Source organism: Manis pentadactyla, chromosome 15, assembly GCF_030020395.1.
Source record: "Manis pentadactyla isolate mManPen7 chromosome 15, mManPen7.hap1, whole genome shotgun sequence".
NCBI lineage: Eukaryota > Metazoa > Chordata > Mammalia > Pholidota > Manidae > Manis > Manis pentadactyla.
Genome location: NC_080033.1, coordinates 6,627,292 through 6,646,969, shown reverse-complemented (window position 1 = coordinate 6,646,969; position 19,678 = coordinate 6,627,292). Strand labels below are relative to the sequence as shown.

General features: G+C 39.6%; 1 protein-coding gene across 3 annotated transcripts; it reads left to right on the top strand.

The window, feature by feature from the left end:
- The first annotated feature begins 1,021 nt into the window (after positions 1-1,021).
- On the top strand, positions 1,022-13,867 carry ZNF227 (zinc finger protein 227). 3 transcript variants are annotated; one of them, XM_036918194.2, is made up of 6 exons: positions 1,022-1,158; positions 3,733-3,805; positions 4,231-4,290; positions 5,628-5,754; positions 6,579-6,701; positions 10,395-13,867. In XM_036918194.2, exons 1-6 carry the CDS (start codon positions 1,037-1,039, stop codon positions 12,521-12,523), a joined length of 2,634 nt encoding a protein of 877 aa, XP_036774089.2. In that variant the 5' UTR covers positions 1,022-1,036; the 3' UTR covers positions 12,524-13,867. The 3 variants fall into 3 exon arrangements, with proteins under 3 accessions (XP_036774089.2, XP_036774090.2, XP_036774091.2); XM_036918195.2 differs by lacking the exon at positions 1,022-1,158 and adding an exon at positions 1,677-1,829 and having other exon boundaries at positions 10,395-13,865; XM_036918196.2 differs by lacking the exons at positions 1,022-1,158; positions 3,733-3,805; positions 4,231-4,290; positions 5,628-5,754; positions 6,579-6,701 and adding exons at positions 6,913-7,382; positions 10,002-10,062 and having other exon boundaries at positions 10,395-13,866.
- The last annotated feature ends 5,811 nt before the right edge of the window (positions 13,868-19,678 follow it).

Here is a 19,678-nt window from a genome sequence, read left to right as displayed (position 1 = left end):
CCAGAGAATGGAGGAGAGGAAGCTCTTTTATAGAGTTGGGACTGTTCCAAGCAAAAAGTCCATAGGAGGAAACAGGGAGTCCCACATGTCGTGGCTGCTCATTGGCTGAGTTGCAACAGTCTCATTGGCTGGGCTGTTGCCAGGCAGTTCGTGGGGGAGGCAGAAGCTCTTCATTCCTCTTACTGGGTGGTATAAAGTAGCCAAAATAGTTTTGAGTTGTAAGGTGTACTTTTCCTTCCCATGGGGCCTGCCATTGATTAAGAGGTAGGCATGAGAACTCCCCCTGCAGGCCTCCCAACTCCGTGTCAGGTTTCCCTCTTACCAATTTTTACAAACAGGAGGAATGTATGTGTTCAGTAAGTGAAAAATACCAACATATAGTGACTATAGTGGATACTTTTAAGTATTCTCTTCCACCCTTCATTTATTTGAACATCATTCTATCAGAGATTTGAGGAAATGATAAGGCTTTACAGTGACCATTGCATAAACATCTAACAATATGTTCAACTTCCAAATTCAGAAACACCCTCAGGGGCAATACAAAGGCCCTACTATGTCGAGAAGTTGATCACACTCTAAAGCTTTTTACTCTGAGTATGTCTAGTTGTTCTCAGCAGGCAAGTTCTTAATTTGTGCCAGTAACAAAAGTGGAAATCTACAATATACCGCGCCTCTGCTGCGTATTTTTTGTTTTTCATTCTTTTTATACCTAAAAAGTGTTTAAAATGGCAAAATAAAGGCTATCATCCCAACCCCGCCTTTTTCGGGTAGCGGTACAATTCCATTAGTAAAGGATCACGTGATCCGTTTCTTAAAAATCGTTAAGAGTGACTTTCCAAATATTTGCTAATTATCTTCTGTGCGTCAACGGGACAAGTTCAACTATACTGGCCTCAGAGAACTGCTTCAGACCGGCATGACCGGAAGCTATGAAAAGGATTCTGGGAGTTGTAGTTCGGGTTTTTCTTTTTCCTTTTCCCTTTTTGGTTCTAAGAGGACGATCACAGTCTTCCTCCTCTAGGGGCTTCTGGGAATGTATTCCCCAGCTTTGTCATTTAACAGTGGGCTTCTGGGAAGTGTAGTTCCTGGGCACCATGTAGTCCAGGCACTTCCGCTCCGGAAAAGCGACGCCGCCACCATCTTTCGGTCCCCGAGGTGAGTGAGAACTGCGCCCCACACCCTCTCCGAGCCTTTTCGGCATGAGCGTGGGGACTAGTCGCCACCTCGCCGCCCGTCTTAGGATGGAGAAGTCGCGGGCGGAGGCTGACAGGCGGAGGGCGGAAGTTTGGATTTCCTCAGCTCTCCTCCCCTTCATACCGAGCAGCGCTGCTACTTCTATCTGTACAGTATACGGCGAGTTTATCATCTCTGCGCTCTACTTTCTTCCTCTGTAAAACGTATATATATAGAGTGAGGGAGTAAACTACTGGGTAGGGCTGTGGTCAGAACTAAATGGGACAGTACATGTCCAAAGCGTAGGACGGCGGCGGCACATGATAACGGGCCGACCCTTGCTGTTGATACAGTGAACTCCCTCACGAGCGCGCCGCGGACGGGAAGCCCGGGGCGGAGAGGGCAGGGCCCTGGGGAGGATGCCACTGCTCATCGGTCATCCTCCGGAGACCCTTCTCTTCCCGAACTTGACTGACCTCTTTTAGGAAGCACGAAGTCACCCCGCCCTCGTGCCTGGGGATGTCCGCTGCGGTTTATCTCGGAGACGCACGCAGTCGTGCAGTCCCACCAAATCCATGTCTCCAAAACCCCTAAGTTCAGAAAGGGGCGGGGGGAAGAGGAGGACGACTTGGTTTCTCGCAGCACAGCCCCAGGTAACTAGTGAAAGTACTTTGTTCTGTTTGCATTTAATCAGGTTTCCTTCCCTCAGTACATTACTACTAGGAAAATGTTCAAATATTTGTTGACCAAATCTGTGAATGGTTAATCTTCTTGTTAATATATATCAGTGTGTACTCCTAACACACTTATATTTAAATATTTATTTTACATATATAGATTTAAACTCCCATGTTTTACCTTTCTTCCTTTTCTCCTGTTTGTGTCCAGTTTATTTTCGTTTATTTGCACTCAACTGGTTTGGAAATTATATAGGCTTGGGTTAATCTTTTATCTTGTAAAAATTATTATCTGTCTCTACAAATACCAAATTTAATCAGCATGTCCTTATTCTGAAAAATACAGACTAAAAATATATTTGAAATTTGATAATGGCTCTTCCCTCCCCAACCTTTTTTTTTCTTTGGCGTAGGCTAGGTTCTGGGTCTACTTTTTATTACAACCTCCCTCTAAATTTGTCATATTGTTCTTGGGCTTTTTTTTTTTATTTTTAGCAAAGATATTACCAACATATTTACAAATGTTTTTTTACCATGTCTTCTCCCTGGGTTCATTTAGTCATAAACGTTCTTCATTTTCAACTAAAACGTTTTCCCCTGATGTAAAATTATCATTTAGTTGAGCATAGAATTCAAGGTTGACAATTATTTTCTTTTCTTCATTTTGGAGACATTATTCAGTTGTTGTAGATCTCCATTGTGTTCCCCTGTTTCTGTCCATTTAATAGTCATTTCTATTAGGTAAACGATATTTTCTCTCTGGGAGTTTTAAGGATTTTGTTGTTGTTCTTTGTTTTATTATTTGCATTCCTGCAAATTTCACTATGATTTGTTTAGGAGTATGTTTATTTTTATTTATACTGTTGAATTTCTGTATTTGAACTCAGTACTTATCTCTTGACATAAAACCTCTTTGCTATTTCTTCCATTCTCGTCTCACATTCCTATTATGTAAATGTTGGGGTCTCTCAGCTTCCATGTTTCTTGATTTTTATTTTGTGTGTTTCTCTTATGTGTTTCACCTGCATGCACATAGGATTAAAAGCTTTTACCAATAAGCCTTTTCTGATGAGAATGAAAGCTTGAGAAAGCTTGCAAATAGGGTTGCCAAGGAAAGGGAAACTGTAACAAAAAGATTCTAAATTCAGTGCCTAAAACCAACTTCAGAAACATGAGTTTATCCTTTGGCATTAAAAGATGTCTCTGCTACTGAATATGACCAATGTAAGTTAGATGTATGAGATACGTAACAAAAAAATGTAAGTAAAGTAGTAAAGCAAGAATCAAAGTAGGAGCTAGAAGCCCTCAATTATTCTGATTTATTTGAACATTACCAGTATGTAGAAAAATTAGCTCCTTTTCTTCCTCTAGCTTCTCACAGCCCCTGTCCCAGTATTTGTCACCTCTATTCCCTTTGCCTAAGTGGCTAGTAACCATTGCATATCTTAAGTTGTGCTTATAATACTGCTTTTCAAGTTAAGATTATCATTTTGTGATCTTTCTTAGGGCAAGTGGTTTGGTTTTTTCTTTAGTAAACTTTGCAATATTATTAAATTTATTTTTGGTTCAGTGAAGTGATTGGAAAATTAAATCAATACCTGGAAAAAAAAGCCTTTTCTGCCTTCCTGAAGTAAATTGACCCAAAATGATACTTTGCATAAAACTAATGCCAGTGTGATAAAATATTACTAGCTGGGCAACAAATTATTAAGAAGAAATTTTAAGTCAGAATTGGACTTTCAGAGAATAAAGGTGACTTTCATAGGACAGCATTAATATATGCAGTCTAGGTACCATTCAATCTTTTTGTTGTTGTTAGAAAATACATTTGTAAATGCAGTTCATGATGCAAAGTTTCATCTGCCTTTTTTTTTTGCAGCTACAAGAAGAAAGGACTCCTGGTTCTTAGAACTTTCCATCTACTCATTTACTCTTTGGAACAGCCCTATGAGGTGGGTATGATTTATGATTCTTATCCTCATTGGGCAGATAACCAAAGAGAGGCTTTTTTTTTTAATACCCATCATGTTACACAAATGGTGAGTATCATTTCCAGGATTTGAACCTAGGCCTTTGACTCCAGAACTCATTTTTTTTTAACCCACATGTTGCTATGATGCCTTTCATTTTCTGCCAGCCCCGGATCAGAAACCCTTCTAGTGGGGATGCTGCATTTGGTTGTGCAGCTCGTCCACTGCCCCATAGCCCCTGTGACAAATCTGTTGGTAGCTAGAATCTGCTCCACACTCTGCTTCCCAAGCTTTATGTGGCTACATCTGTCTGGAAATAGGAGGGCTCTGGTATAGTATCTGCACAGATCTTCATGGGCTCATGGCAGCCCTAGCCTGCATCTCATGGCGTCTTTGTCCTTCCTCAGTTATGCCTTCTCAAGACTGACCTTCCCCCAAAGGAGCAGGAGAAAATGATCAACTTTCAGGTAAGTAAGGCATTCCTGTCTGTCTTTTAAGATGTGATTTTATTTCTTAAAGATAAGGCACATCCATTTATTCTTTCTTATAAAGGTTAATAGAAAAGGGTCAAGGATGACCTTGAATGTGTGTTGTCTGTGAATGACCCAGACTGTGTGTGCATTTGTGTGTTTTTATTTGATCATCTTTATTATTTCACAGTCCTCAGGAAAAAATAATAAAAGTCTGAAACAGACAAAAAAATTTACATTGATACCCTGCTTACAAACTAGCTCTTTGCACTTTACCATATTCCTTTTTTACTTGTATTCACAGTTATATCTTTGCAGTATTAGAATTAATAGGATATACTTATAAGATGCACATTAGATAAAGGCTTAATATCTCTAATTCTTATTAAGATTAGTAAGATGAAGAAAACCCAATTGGAATGTGAAAAAAATAAATGGAGTGTCACAAAAAAGAAAATGAATTTATGGGGGAAATGATCATTATAACTAAATGTGTGCAAACAATAAAAGCTTTCTGTTTATTTACTTCACTTAGCTTGCTGACAGTTTTTTTTGAAAAGGAATTATGTCCTGTTTGGCTAGAGTCTAATTCAGGAACGCTTGTGCTCTCTCGCACGGAAGGTGAATTGGGAAAACCTTTTGAGGGAAATCTGCCATTATGTTTTCAAGATGTTTAAAGTGCTTATTCTATGACTTTGCAGCTGCCACTTCTTGGCCAGCATTTCTGTAAGAGGATCTTTGCAGCCTTGATTATAAGTAAAAATCTGGAACCAATTGTACATTATTTGGATTGATGAACGTAGTTGCCAAATGGAATGAAAGAGGTCATAACAATACTGATGGTTTAGTTTTATCGAGCATTTGTGATGGTAGGCTCCATTCTAAGTGCTTCATGCATGCTTGCTCATCTAATTCTTTCAAACACCTTGTGATTGAGACACCATTATTACAGAGAAGAGGAAATTGAGATTGAGGTTAAGGAATTCCCCCAAGGTCTGTAAATAAAACTTAGAAATTTGAATCCAGCCTGTGCCTTCACCAGCTATGAATGCATCAGTAGGTGGGTAGGGTGTGTGTCTTGAAAACACAGCAGAAGAGCGATATACCCATCCTGGAGGGTTGCTGAAGACTTGTGAGCTTGCACACATTAAAAGTAGTGATAGAGTCCAAGCTTCGTGAGGAGGCAGGGAGAGGAAAGAGACAAGTGTTGGGACTAAAAACTTCCTGGAGTCCCTCCAAATCTAACGGATTTGTTAATCCTCTTTATCCTAGCAATGCTGCCCTCTTCCAGTGGAGGGTGTTAGGATTGAGGTTGTGTGTGTTTGATGTTGTAGGAGGCAGTGACGTTCAAGGACGTGGCTGTGGTCTTCACCAGAGAGGAGCTGGGGCTCCTGGAACCTGCCCAGAGGCAGCTGTACCGAGATGTGATGCTGGAGAATTTCAAGAATCTGGTCTCAGTGGGTGAGGACGGGCGCCCTCTGACACCGAACCTCACCCCTCTTGAGAGTCTGTGTATCCACTGCTGTTCAAAGCTTTGGACTGTTTGAAATGGTTCCCTGACCTTGAAGGCACAAGTTTGTCTAATCTCTGGGACTGCAGGCATAGGTTTTTCCAGTCTTTCTGCTCAGGCAAAATTCTGTCCAGGGGTAGTTTTGCCCCCTGGGGCATTTGGCATTGTCTGGAGACAGTTTTTGATTGTGACTAAGGGAGGGGTGGTGCTGACATCTAGTGGTTAGCTCTGCTGCTGATTCTCCCCTGCGCAGGACAGCACCTGCAGGAAAAATAGCCAGTCCGTGATATCAAGAGTGCCTCTGTTGAGAAATCCTATTTTAAATGAGTTAAAAATGGGCAGCTTAGCTTCTGTACTTTGTCTTTCACATACTTAATCTTTCAAATTATGTTTGTGATCCTTTATAGGGTTATGGAGTCAGTACATTGTACTGACATCATTTTTTTTCAATGAACTAGAATAAAATAGAACAAGGATAGAAGCTATCAGAGTTCCTAATCAAGACCTGCTCACATGTCAGCAAAAACTGACCATTTGCAGTGAGTAGTGTGAGAGTGTGGGAAATATGATGAAAACAGATGTTGGCTAAATCTAATTCTATCTGTCTATAGACATGAACTAAGTCACAACCTAAATTTATCTCTTATTACAGTTAATGATCAAAAAGGCTCTTAAAATATTACTTTAGAGGTTCCAAGGATATGGAGTTTGGGTAAAATTTTATTATAGCTGTGTGTTCAATTCATCTTAAATATATCTATTTGCCTTTTCATAGGACATCTTCCCTTCAGAGCAGATATGGTATCCCAGCTGGAGGCAGAAGAAAAGCATTGGATGATGGAAAGAGAAACCCAAAGGAATGCGTATTGCAGTGAGCACCACATGGCTGTTCGTTCAGGTACTGGCTCATCTGCCTCTCACACCTGTGATTGCCACTCTTGCCCGGGTGCTGTCATCGCTTGCCTGGACTGTGACGACAGCCACCCCACCACGGTGGCTTTCCGCCTCCCGCCTTGCACTCCTGTAATCTCTTCTCCACATGGTAGCCAGATACTCCTTGGAAAGCAAGTAAGATCTTGCCATTCCTCTGCTCAGATGCTCTAAAGGCTTCCTGTTTCACTCAGAGCCCTTACAATGCCTACAAGACCCCACCTGATGTGGCCTCCACATCATGTTCCTCTTTGATCTCCCATCTTTTACCCTTGCTCAGGGGATTGCTGCCATCCTGGCCCCCCTTGGAGTGTCCTTTTCCGCTTCATGGCCTTTGCCTAGCTCTCCCCTGCCTCGGTAGAGTCCCCCAGCCACCGCCTTACTCACCAGGTCTTTGTTCAGATTGCATCTCAGTAGCCAGGCCTTCTGTGTCTGCCCTGTTGAATATCCTCTCTGCATTCTCCATCCCTTTACCCTGCCTTATCTTGTGTCTAAGCACCGATCACCTCCTGACCTAGTAACATATTTTTATTTACTTGTTCAGCTCTCGTCCAGTGAAAGTAGGAATTTGGGTGGTTTTATTTGCTGCATCTACTCAAAGCCTCTGATGGGCATTCTGCATTGTAGGTGCTGAGCACGTACTTTTTGAGTGAATAAGTTATTTAAATAATTACTGTTCTTTTGACTAGAAGTAAGGAAGCTCTCCTCACAGCTTCTCCTACCCTGTGACTCCAGCCTTTCCCGTTTGTGGGAGCCCCTCCCTCGTACCCCTTGCTGGTCACCTTACTAATGCCCACCTTGCTCCGGCCCTCACTGACTCCCTCACTTTCCACTTCACTTTCTGACCTCCTTTCCTTTCTCTTCAGTTTATATATTCCTCAATTCTACCCACTTAAAAATGAATAATTAATGATTCCTAAAACATGTAAATTTATACAGTTTCCCTCTGTCTGAAAAACAGAACACAGAAGCTTGTCTGCATGTATGATAGATTAGCCCTGAATTCTGTAATTGATGGATATAACCTGTCTTTTTTCATCCATCTCCCTTTTTATGTCTACATGTTGCTTTACATTTGACACATTCAGGGACGTTAGATATTTGCTTCACTTTACTGAATCTCATTATTATATGCAAACTTAACCTCAGGATCCTGAATATTGTCACTTCTCAGTTTTGCATAATAGGTCAAGTCTCTCAGCAAATCTTATAGCATTTTCTGCCACCCTTTCTCAAAGGTTTCTTTGACCTTTTCAATGTCAACACGTCTTAGGATTTTGCAGCCATGCTCCAATGTACAAATACTATCCTGAAATGTTCTTTATAGGTCACAGGAGCACAAATTACAGGGCTTGCTTTTCTAAGGCTTCTTAAAAACAAAAAGCTTACAGGTAATGGAGACACCAGTGAATGTCTAATGTAATTTTAATTTCTTGGGCATATTTGAACAAAAGATTGGTACTTATTAACCTTAGAAGATAAAAGCTATTCACAATTATCAGAATATATAACTAACAAAAATTTTCAGTAGGTCAGTGTTACAATTCATCAATTCTCATGTAACAGTTTCAAGTTGGCTGCTTACAATTGCAAACTGCCTCATGTGTACATAGGGTGAGGTCTGGGAGAGTTCCCCCTCACCAACTTTCTACTTAACTACCCTTCCTTCTCTCTAAACAATCACATAACCTATAAATGGTAGTTGCTTAGTAGTTTCAAATTGGACATTTCCAGAGTCAGAAGGCACTGACATACCTGGGGAGATTAGGAGAGTCCTGATTTAAGAAAGAAAATTACAAAATTTCTAAATAGGTTTCCACTGTAATTGGCATTCCTAGTGGTATTAAGTAGCTGATATCCCAGGCAATGTGAGAATCCTTTTACATGTTGAAGTGAGTTCTGATATTAAACACCTGAAGTTAGCCCCAACTTAACAGGTTAAGGGCACAGTCCTCCACAAGACTGCCTAGTAAGGCTCAGACACCAGCCGGGTTCCCCAGGGCCACACTCACTGTGACCAATTGTCTACAGGTTTGGGGATTCCCATGATAACTTGCTAGAATGACTTACAGAGCTCAGGAAAGCACTCTACTTAAAATTTTATTATGGTTAAAAGAATATAATGGGAACTTGCAAAAGGGAGAGGTGCATAGGGTGAGGTCTGGGTGAGTTCCCTCTTGCGTTTCTCTTATAAGGACCTTGTGATCACTGTGGGCTCACCTAAGTAACCCAGGATGACCTCTCCATCTCAAGATCCTTAATTTAATCAGATCTAAAGTCCTCTATGCTGTTTACATTAATATATTCACAGGTTCCAGGGATTAGTGTTTGGATGACTTTAGGGGACCATTTGATTAGCCTACCACACTGAGAGAGGTATACATACCTGTTGAGACTTTTTTGACTTGTAATGTTAGAATATTACTTTCCATTTAAGCAAATTAATAATTAAGGGTTTGGTTTTCCCCCTTAAACATTTTAAGCTAGTGGCTCCCATGCATTTTTAACAATGATCCTCAATAAGAAATGTTTTGCATCTTGACTCAGCATAAAAATAATGTATGTGCATATTTATGTATATGTCTGCAGTTGAAACAAGCACTTCATATGGCGGTGTCCTTTACTGCTTGTGATACACTTACATATATATTTTAATATTTGTCACAATTTATGGAATTGATTTCACAGTTCACTAATACATCCTGATAATTTGAAAAATTCTGTTACAATGGGGATAAAGCAGTGAAGGAAACAAAGTACATGTTTTCCTCATGACTATTACAGCCTAATGGGTCTAAAAAGACAGGAAGAGATCAGGAAATATATAATAAATCTAATAAGTGCTGTGGAGGGAAATAAGGCAGAGTAAGTCAAATGGGAAGAATCAAAGATGTAATGGGGATGGGGAGGAATTAGTGTATATTGGGTAACAAGAAAGGCCTCACCCAATTGACATTTGGGCAGACAGACACCCAAAGGGAATGAGAGAAAAAACAAGCCACGCAGCTTTCTGGGGGAAAGTTTCCCAAGACAAATAGAACTCTCCCTCCCTTCCTCTGCAGGGTTGCCTTTGAGGGTCTGGACTGTGCTGTTTCTTTCCTTTACCCCAGTTCTTTTCCAGTTATAAAAGATTAGTTTTCCCTTCTCCACAGACACCTGAATTAACTACCAGGTTTAGAGCAGTGAATGTTGTTATTCCATCTGCTTCCCAAATTTACTCTGGAAGATAATTTCTACCAGGACCTAAAATACTATTTTATGCCTACAGTCTCAGCTTTTGTAACCTAGTTGGGTAGAATCCTACTTGTCATAAGCCTACTGAGGAAAAGGTGAGTAGGCTTTTAATTGGTATTACTGTAGGTTGGAGTGTGGATTGTCTTTGTTACTCTATGGCCACCTAATTTCAGACTTATAATTCTCATATTAAACTTTTGGCCTTGTGGTTCTAAATGGGTCACACTTAAACTTACACTTAGTGGATAAGAACCTGTTTACTCCATTTTTTGCTTCCACTTATGGGAAACATAAGAAAAGATAAATGATCTTGTACAGATATGACCCTTCCCCTGGTTTATTAAGGCCTTATCCTGTGGCCTAATCCTGATATTTCTGAACAAAGCATTTATTCATCCTCATCTCTTAATATTGCTGCTTCTTGTAGGCAGCAAGAATCAAAATGGGATGGAGACTCTTCAAAAAGTTGCATTAAAATACCTTTCACATGAAGAGTTATCCTGCTGGCGAATCTGGAGACAGGTTGCAAGTGATTTAACCAGGTCTCTTCAGCAGAAGAGTTCCCAGTTACTGCAAGGTGATTCTATTCAGGTTTCTGAAAATGAGAACAATATGATGAATCATAAGGAAAATGACTCCAGTTACATTGAAAATGAAGAGTTTTCAGTTTCAAGTACCCAGGATTCTTGCAGGAATGTGTATCTACATGAATCACAGAATCAGAGTAGAGGTAAGAAAATTAACATGAAAAATAACCTGTATATATGTGAAGCCTTCATGAAGAAATCACTACTGAGTGACCACATTAAAACTGACATGGAAAGGAAACTCTACACATGTAATGAGTGTGACAAAAGCATCGGTGATGGCTTCTATCAGCATTTGCCCTTAGGAAAGAAACTCTGTCCACATAGTGAGTGTGGCAAGGGTTTCAGTTGTAGTTCAGTGCTTCCGGTTCATCAGAATGTTCCCACAGGAGAGAAGTGCTCCAGTCAGAGCTCACATCTGCAAACTCATCAGAGAGTTCACCCTCGAGAGAAACCTGGTAAATGTCATGAATCTGGTGATTGCTTCAGTAAGAGCTCTTTTCATTCTCATCAGTCTGATCATGCAGGAGAGAAGTCCTATCGATGTGACAGTTGCGGCAAGGGATTCAGTAGCAGCACAGGTCTTATCATTCATTATAGAACTCACACTGGTGAGAAGCCTTATAAATGTGAGGAGTGTGGTAAATGCTTCAGTCAAAGTTCAAATTTTCAGTGCCATCAGAGAGTCCACACGGAAGAAAAACCGTACAAATGTGAAGAGTGTGGCAAGGGCTTTGGTTGGAGTGTTAATCTTCGTGTTCATCAGAGGGTCCACAGGGGTGAGAAACCCTATAAATGTGAGGAATGTGGGAAGGGCTTCACTCAGGCTGCACATTATCACATACATCAGAGGGTCCACACTGGGGAAAAACCTTACAAATGTGATGTCTGTGGAAAGGGCTTCAGTCACAATTCACCATTAATATGCCATCGGAGAGTCCACACTGGAGAGAAACCATACAGGTGTGAGGCGTGTGGGAAAGGCTTTACCCGTAATACAGATCTTCATATCCATTTCAGAGTTCACACAGGAGAGAAACCCTACAAATGTAAGGAGTGTGGTAAGGGCTTCAGTCAGGCTTCAAATCTTCAAGTGCATCAGAATGTACACACTGGAGAGAAACGATTCAAATGTGAAACGTGTGGGAAGGGCTTCAGTCAGTCATCAAAGCTTCAGACCCATCAGAGAGTCCACACTGGAGAGAAACCATACAAATGTGGTGTATGTGGTAAGGACTTCAGTTATAGTTCAAATCTTAAACTGCACCAGGTAATTCACACTGGAGAAAAACCATATAAATGTGAGGAATGTGGGAAGGGCTTCAGTTGGAGATCAAATCTTCACGCTCATCAGAGAGTCCACTCGGGAGAGAAACCCTATAAATGTGAAGAGTGTGATAAGAGCTTCAGTCAGGCCATAGATTTTCGGGTGCATCAGAGAGTCCACACTGGGGAGAAACCATACAAATGTGGTATATGTGGGAAGGGCTTCAGTCAGTCCTCTGGTCTTCAATCCCATCAGAGAGTCCACACTGGGGAGAAGCCATACAAGTGTGATGTCTGTGGAAAGGGCTTTAGATACAGTTCACAGTTTATATACCATCAGAGAGGCCACACTGGGGAAAAACCATACAAATGTGAGGAGTGTGGGAAAGGCTTTGGTAGGAGCTTGAATCTTCGCCATCATCAGAGGATTCACACAGGAGAGAAACCCCATAAATGTGAGGAGTGTGGTAAGGCCTTCAGTCTCCCCTCAAATCTTAGAGTCCATCTGAGTGTTCACATTAGGGAGAAACTATTTAAATGTGAGGAGTGTGGTAAGGGCTTCAGTCAGAGTTCACGTCTTCAAACCCATCAGCGAGTCCACACTGGAGAAAAACCATACAAATGTGACTTATGTGGTAAGGACTTCAGTCACCGTTCACGTCTTATATACCATCAGAAAGTCCACACTGGCAAGAATTTATAAAAAAGAGAAATATGTCAGTGGCTTCAGTTAGCATGCACATCTTCAAGTTGCTGGACAGTCCATGTTGATGACAAAGTATTGAGACTGGTAAGGAATTTCTTCAGATGGAATCTAAAAAATCCATTAGCATGATATGGAACATAGTAACAAGAGAACTAATAATCAGGGCAGACAGGTCGTAACCCTTCCGGTAAGTTCCAACTGATAGAAATGATCTCTCAAAATGAATATATGGCTAAAGGTAATGTGTGAAAAGGATATTTGCCATATATTAGTTTTTTGGAGGGTCAGAGAGGGTGAGGTAATTTTTCCTTTTTTTAAACTTTCATTTTATACTTATTCACAATGACCATTATTTTTACTGAAGCTGTAAAGCTATGAAAAATGAATAAAAACTGACAAATAGTCCCTGCAGCCAAGAAGTCATAATATGATTGCATTATTTCATATAGTATATTGGATTAAAGTTAGGAATATATCCCCAGAGATGCATCTTTGGTCTTCAGGAGTAAATTTGTATCTGCTGTGAATATAAATGTTTGGTTATTGCATCATTTATAATAGCAAACAGAGAAAAAATCAGTTGGATTTCCGAAGTATTTTGTGATTTACTGGTCCAGTGGAACACTATGCAAACATCAAATGGGAGAAGATAAATCTAATTATGGATGTTGGAACATGTCCAGGATATACTAATCTGGAAAAACAAAAGCATGGGGTTTTTGTGTGCTCTCAAAAAAAAAAAATGGTTTGGGGGGTGAAGAATAGTTAGGTATTTACATCTAGTTATCTAAATATGGGATTTTGCTTCATATATATTTTTACATTTCTGTAAACCTTTTGAAATAATTTAAAACCACAAAAAATTATAAAATCATGTAAGTCTTTTGTGTACCCTTTGTTCAGATTCAGCAGTTTAACATGGTTGAATCATTATTCTTTCCATGTATGTGAATCACACATGGATATACCTAAGTGAACACATACTTTTTTAAAACAAGAGGATGTTACAGACCTCTTACTCCCTGCATCTAAATATGTGTATATGTCCTAAGAACAAGAGTTACATAGCTACAAGTATGACATTCAGAAAAATTTAATACTGGTCCATAACACTACCTAACCCACAGACCCTCCCTATTCAAATTTTATCAATTGTCCTGATAATAAGTTTATCACTTTTTTTTTTTTTGTCTAGAATCCTGTCAAGGCTTACACATTGTATTTAGGATCCTTTAATCTGTACCATTACCTCATTCTTTGTTTTTAATGACCTTGATATTTTTTCATTGTCCCTTAATTTGGATTTATCTCAGGTTCTCTCTGTTTTAAATTATGCATTTTTTGGCATGATGATTCCATGAGTGGTGTGTTCTTGGTGCATCACATAAAGAAACATGGTATGTCTGTCCCATTATAGGCAAGGCTAACTTAAGGTAGTTGTGAGCTGGATCTTTCCACTGGGATGTTACCATTTTCACCTTTGTGATTAATTCTTGAGAAGATAAATTCTGATTCTGCTTGTTTCCCAACAGTTTCCTCCAGTAGTTTTAGCATCCATTGCTAAATCTGGCCTAAATCTAATAGTACTGATTGTTGCAAAAGGTGATTTTCTACCTTCATCATTCTCTTGACATTTGTTCACAGACATCTATCTTATTTGCCCATCATTTACTTTTCGTAAATTTGAGCACATCCTTACTCTCTGGCACAGTATGATGTTCCATACTCATACTTCCTTGCCCCAGCCATGGAATTTACTGTTTCTTAAGGAACCCTGGTTCCTCACAGTGGGGAACAGTTTAGAAATCAAGATCTGGATAATAAATATGCTCTTTTTTATTATTGCCAGAATAGAGATGACAGGTAAGTAAAAAGATAGGTGTGTATGTATAAAGAATGAATTGTGAATTCATGTTTAATATCAATTCTTAGTTCACTACCATAGTGTTCTTTCTAGCCTTTTCCCATTCCAAATTGCATCTGCATTCTCCAATAGTCAGAAATTCGACTCCCAGTATCATCCACACATAAGCTGGAGAATGTGGACATTCATCTACCTAGAACATGGGAGCTCTGTTGTCCATGGAAGAAGAAAACAGTTTGGACAATTCATGCCAGAGATTTTTGAATGGCATAGACTCCCTGACATTATAGCTTTTCCCATTCTCAATGCATTGGCCCTTTAAACCAAGTAAAATATCCTAGTAGGACCATGAAGAAAAGTACCTGACAAAAATAAATCCAGAGATGGGTATATCCAGGTGAGAACCCTGCAGTTAGTGATTCCTCGCCGATACTAGTACAGCTAATGTGATGGGGTGGTTCCTTATGAAATGTAGGTTAGGGAGCTGTCCTGGCTTGTGGGTGCAGCTGATGCCATTGATCACCTTGTGTTAACTGTATTCTCCATGCTGTGCTACTGTACCTGTGACCAACCTGTGTTATGATTGTGAATTATTGCCCCTTGATTCTCTTACCACTCCCCACCCTATGATCCCAAGCCACTCCCCTTGGTAACCACTAGTCCCTCCTCAATATCTATGAGTCTACTATTTTGTTCCTTCTGTTTTGCTTTGTTTTTATACTCCACAAACTCCACAAATAAGTTAAATCATTTAGTATTTGTCTTCACCTGGCTTATTTCACTGTTCTAGTTCATTGAAGAATGCTGTTGGTATTTTTATAGGGATTGCATTGAACCTGTAATTTGCTTGGCAACATGGCCATTTTGACCATATTCCTATCCATGAGCATGGGATAGATTTCCATTTATTGGTATTTTTAATTTCTCTCATGAGTGTCTAAGTTTTCAGAGTAAAGGTCTTTCACCGCCTTTGTAACATTTATTCCTAGGTATTTTACTTTTTTTGATGCAATTGTGAATGGAGTTATTTTCCTGATTTCTCTTTCTGCTAATTCATTGTTAGTATACAAGAATGCAACTGATTTCTGTGTATTAATTTTATATCCTGCAGCTGAATTAAGTTATTGGTTCTAGTAGTCTTGGGGTGGATTCTTTAGAGTTTTTTATGTACAATATCATGTCATCTGCAAACAGTGACAGTTTAACTTCTTCCTTCCCAATCTGGATGCCTTTTATTTCTTTGTGTTGTTGGATTGCCATGGCTGGGACCTCCAGTACTATGTTGAATAGAAGTGGGGAGAGTGGACATCCTTGTCTTGTTCCCGGTCTTAGAGGAAAAGCTTTCAGCTTTTTACTATTAATATGATGTTGGCTGTGGGTTTGTCATATATGGCCTTTATTATGTTGAGGTACTTGCCCTCTATATCCATTTTGTTAAAAGAGTTTTTATCATGAATGGATGTTGAATTTTTTCAAATGATTTTTCAGCCTCTATTGAGATGATCATGTGATTTTTGTCCTTTGTTGATGTGATATATGATATTGATTGATTTACAAATATTGTACCATCCTTGCATCCCTGGAATGAATCCCACTTGATCATGATGGATGATCTTTTTGAAGTATTTTTGAATTCAGTTTGCTAATATTTTGTTGAGGATTTTTGCAACTATGTTCATCAAGGATATTGATCTACAATTTTCTTTTTCTGTGGTGTCTTTGGTTTTGGTATTAGAGTGATGCTGGCCTCATAGAATGAGTTTGGAAGTTTTCCCTCCTACTTTTTTGGAATACTTTAAGAAGGATAGGTATTAGCTCGTCTCTAAATATTTGATAAAATTTAGCTCTGAAGCCATCTGGACCAGGAGTTTTGTTTTTAGGTAGTTTTTTTATTACCAGTTTGATTTAATTGCTGGTAATTGATCTGTTCAGATTTTCTGTTTCTTCCTGGGTCAGCCTTGGAAGGTTGTTTTTTTTCCTAGAAAGTTGTCTATTTCTTCTAGGTTGTCCAATTTAATTGGCATATAATTTTTCATAGTATTCTATAATAATCTGTATTTCTGTGGTGTTGTGATTATTCCTTTCTTGCTTTTGTGTGTGTGTGTGTGTGTGTGTGTGTGTGTGTGTGTGTGTGTGTGTGTGTCATTTAGCCTTTAGATTTGTGGTTACCAAAGGTTCAAGGATAGTTTCTTTACTATGTAACAGTCTATCTTAAATCATTATATTACTCTATTTAAAACACAAGAAGTACTTTTTTTCCCTCCTTCCTCTTCCACACTTTATGTATTAATTGTCATATTCTGCACTTTTTGTGTATTTCTTGCCTGAGTTTTTGAATAGTTGATTTAATTTTGTACTTGCTTGGTAATTAATTGGTCTACCTTTACTGTGGGTTTATTTTCACTGGTGAAAACTATTTAACCTTAGGAACATTTCCATCTACAGCAGTCCCTTTAACATATTCTATAGAGATGGCTTAGTGGTGGTGAATTCCTTCAACTTTTGTTTATCTGAAAATTGTTTAATCCCTGCCTCAAATTTAAATGATTATATTGCTGGGTAGAGTATTCTTGGTTGGAGGTCCTTCTGTTTCATTGCATTAAATATATCATGCTATTCCCTTCTGGCCTTAAAGTTTCTGCTGAGAAGTCTGCCAATAGCGTGATGGGGTTTCCTTTGTAAGCAGTCTTTGCTCTCTCTCTTGCTCTCTCTCTTGCTCTCTCTGGCTGCTTTCAGTACTCTTTCCTTGTCCTTGATCTTTACCATTTTAATTATTACATGTCTTGGTGTTTTCTTCCTGGGGTTCCTTTTGTTAGGGGTTCTCTGAACTTCCAAACCTGAGTGTCTGTTTCCTTCTCCAGATTGGGGAAGTTTTCAACAATTATTTCCTTAAAAAGACTTTCCCTTCATCTCCCTCTTCTTCTGGTTACCCCTATTATGCAAATATTGTTTAATTTGGATTGGTCACACAGCTCTCTTATTCTTTCATTCCTGGAGATCCTTTATTCTCTCTTTTTCAGCTTCATTGTTTTCTTGCCCTCTAATTTCCAAGTCATTTACAACTTCAACCTGTGAAAGTCTGCTATTAAGTCCCTCCATTGTATGTTTCATTTCCAATACCATATTCTTCAACTCTGAGTGGCTCTTTTTGTTGAGATCCTCCCTGAGTTGAATATTTTTCTGTAGATCCATGAGCATGTTTGTGACTTTTACTTTGAAGTCTTTATCTATCAAGAAGATTGGTAGTTTCAGTTTCATTCAGACCTTTCTGGTGTTTTGTTTTGTAGTTTTGTTTGGAACAAACATCCTCTGCCTTCTCATTGTTCAGTGTTTCCTATGGAGTGATAGCTTTATGATGGAGGTGCCCTGTAGTGCCTAGAAACTCAACACACTTCACTTTCTGAAGTGGGAGTCCAAGCTGTTAGCATGCAGTGGGTGGGGTGCCATTCTGTCTGGCTTGTAGTGATCTGATTTCAGGTGGGCTGTTTGCTTCAGCCACACCTTTGTGATCAGTGCAGATGTCTCTGCTGGAGCTGCTGTGGGCGTGGCCACTCTTCCTGGCCTGAAGCAGTAGCGGGGGCCACAAGTGGTCAGCATGGGTGCCTGCTGGGAAGAAGGAGCTCCTGGGACTGGCTCTTGCAGTTGGTTCCCTGGCTGGGGCTGAGAAAACTGGGAGGGTCTCCCTCTGCTGAACTTGCAGCAAAGTTTGACACCACTGCCAGGGCACGTGGGCTGTCAGCTAGTGGCACATGCAGGGAGACACCTTGGTGCTGCAACAAGATATAAAAAGCTCAGAATCAACTTAATTCAAACTCTGGAAAATATCCAAAGATTTACAACAATCCAGCAAATTTTGAACTGAGAAAACAAAAATGGCAGAGGAACTTTGTGGTGTTTTATTTGCCCTTCCTTTACCTCCCCAGCTCCGTGATGGTCTTGAAGGTGACACTACATTCCCAGCTTAGGACCCTAATCCTCAGCTTCAGAGTGATCAGAGCTGATCTTATTCTCAAAGAATTGTGTTTGTCTTTTGAGCTGTCTGGGAGCTACCTGAAGAACTGATACAAGGTGTGTGTGATTTTGTTTAACCTAAGTTGGGACTTTTTCATGGTGGAAACTAGCTAAATGGAGGCTATCCCTTGAAATTTAAAAGCGAATGAGCAGCCCACAGCCATCTGTTACAATTCAGGCAAACGATGGTTGAAATCCTGAGAGGAAAAGCTGGGTAGAGTTTCTGCGGAGGAAGTAGGACATTGAAAGACTCCCTTCACATACTGGGGATTTTAGAAAGCTGTACCCATGTCCAGGGTAGGACATGTCTTCAGAAATGACCTGAGAAGACCCCAGGCTTTCACCTCTGACTGATCTTTGGCTCAGTGAAGCAGGAAGTGAAGGCTAAGGTACAGTTGTTAACTTGGCTACGTTGAGGGAGGGTTCCAACACTGAGCCATTATGCAAAGATTGAAAGAGCAATTTTTCTTTGTTTTTTCTTCTCTCCTCTCCCTCTTCCCTCTTCCTCCATCACCATCACTTCCTCCTCCTCCTCCTCCCTCCTGTGTATTTTAATCTTCACTTGGTATTTTCCTCTTATATGATCAGTCATATTAGATTTAAGTTATATTCTAATGGCCTCTTCTTAACTTGATTACGTCTTCAAAGACCCTATTTCCAAATAAGGCCACATTCACAAGTACCAGGGATTAGAACTTCAACCTATCTTTTGATGGTAATAAACACTTAACAGTCACTAAATAAACAATTACAACTCACAGCAAGCAATAAAAACAAACTGAGCAGGAGAAAGAATCTGATTTTAAGAGATACCACATAACACTCAATAGAAATGTACACAATGTGCAAAGAAAAATGTATGAACCTTTCATAGAAGAAATGAACATAAACTGTCCCCAAGGAAGTACTGGCATTGGACTTGCTAGACAAATAACTTAAGTGAACTGTCTTAAATATTCTCAAAGTGCTAAAGGAAACTATGGACAAAGAGTTAAAGGAAACCAGGAGAATGGTGTCTGAACAAATAGGAAATATCAATAGATAGGAATTATACAAAACAAATTCTGGAATTGAAAAGTACTGTTTCTTGAAAAAAACCGACTAGATCAGATTTGAGGAAGCAGAAGAAACTGAACTTAGAGGTCAATTGAAGTGATTAAGTCGGAGAAGCAGAAAGAAAAATAAGCCTGTGGGACACCATCAAGCATATATGCATAATGGGCGTTTCAACTGGAGAGGAAAGAGAACAGGTCAGAAAGAATATTTGAAGAAATAAT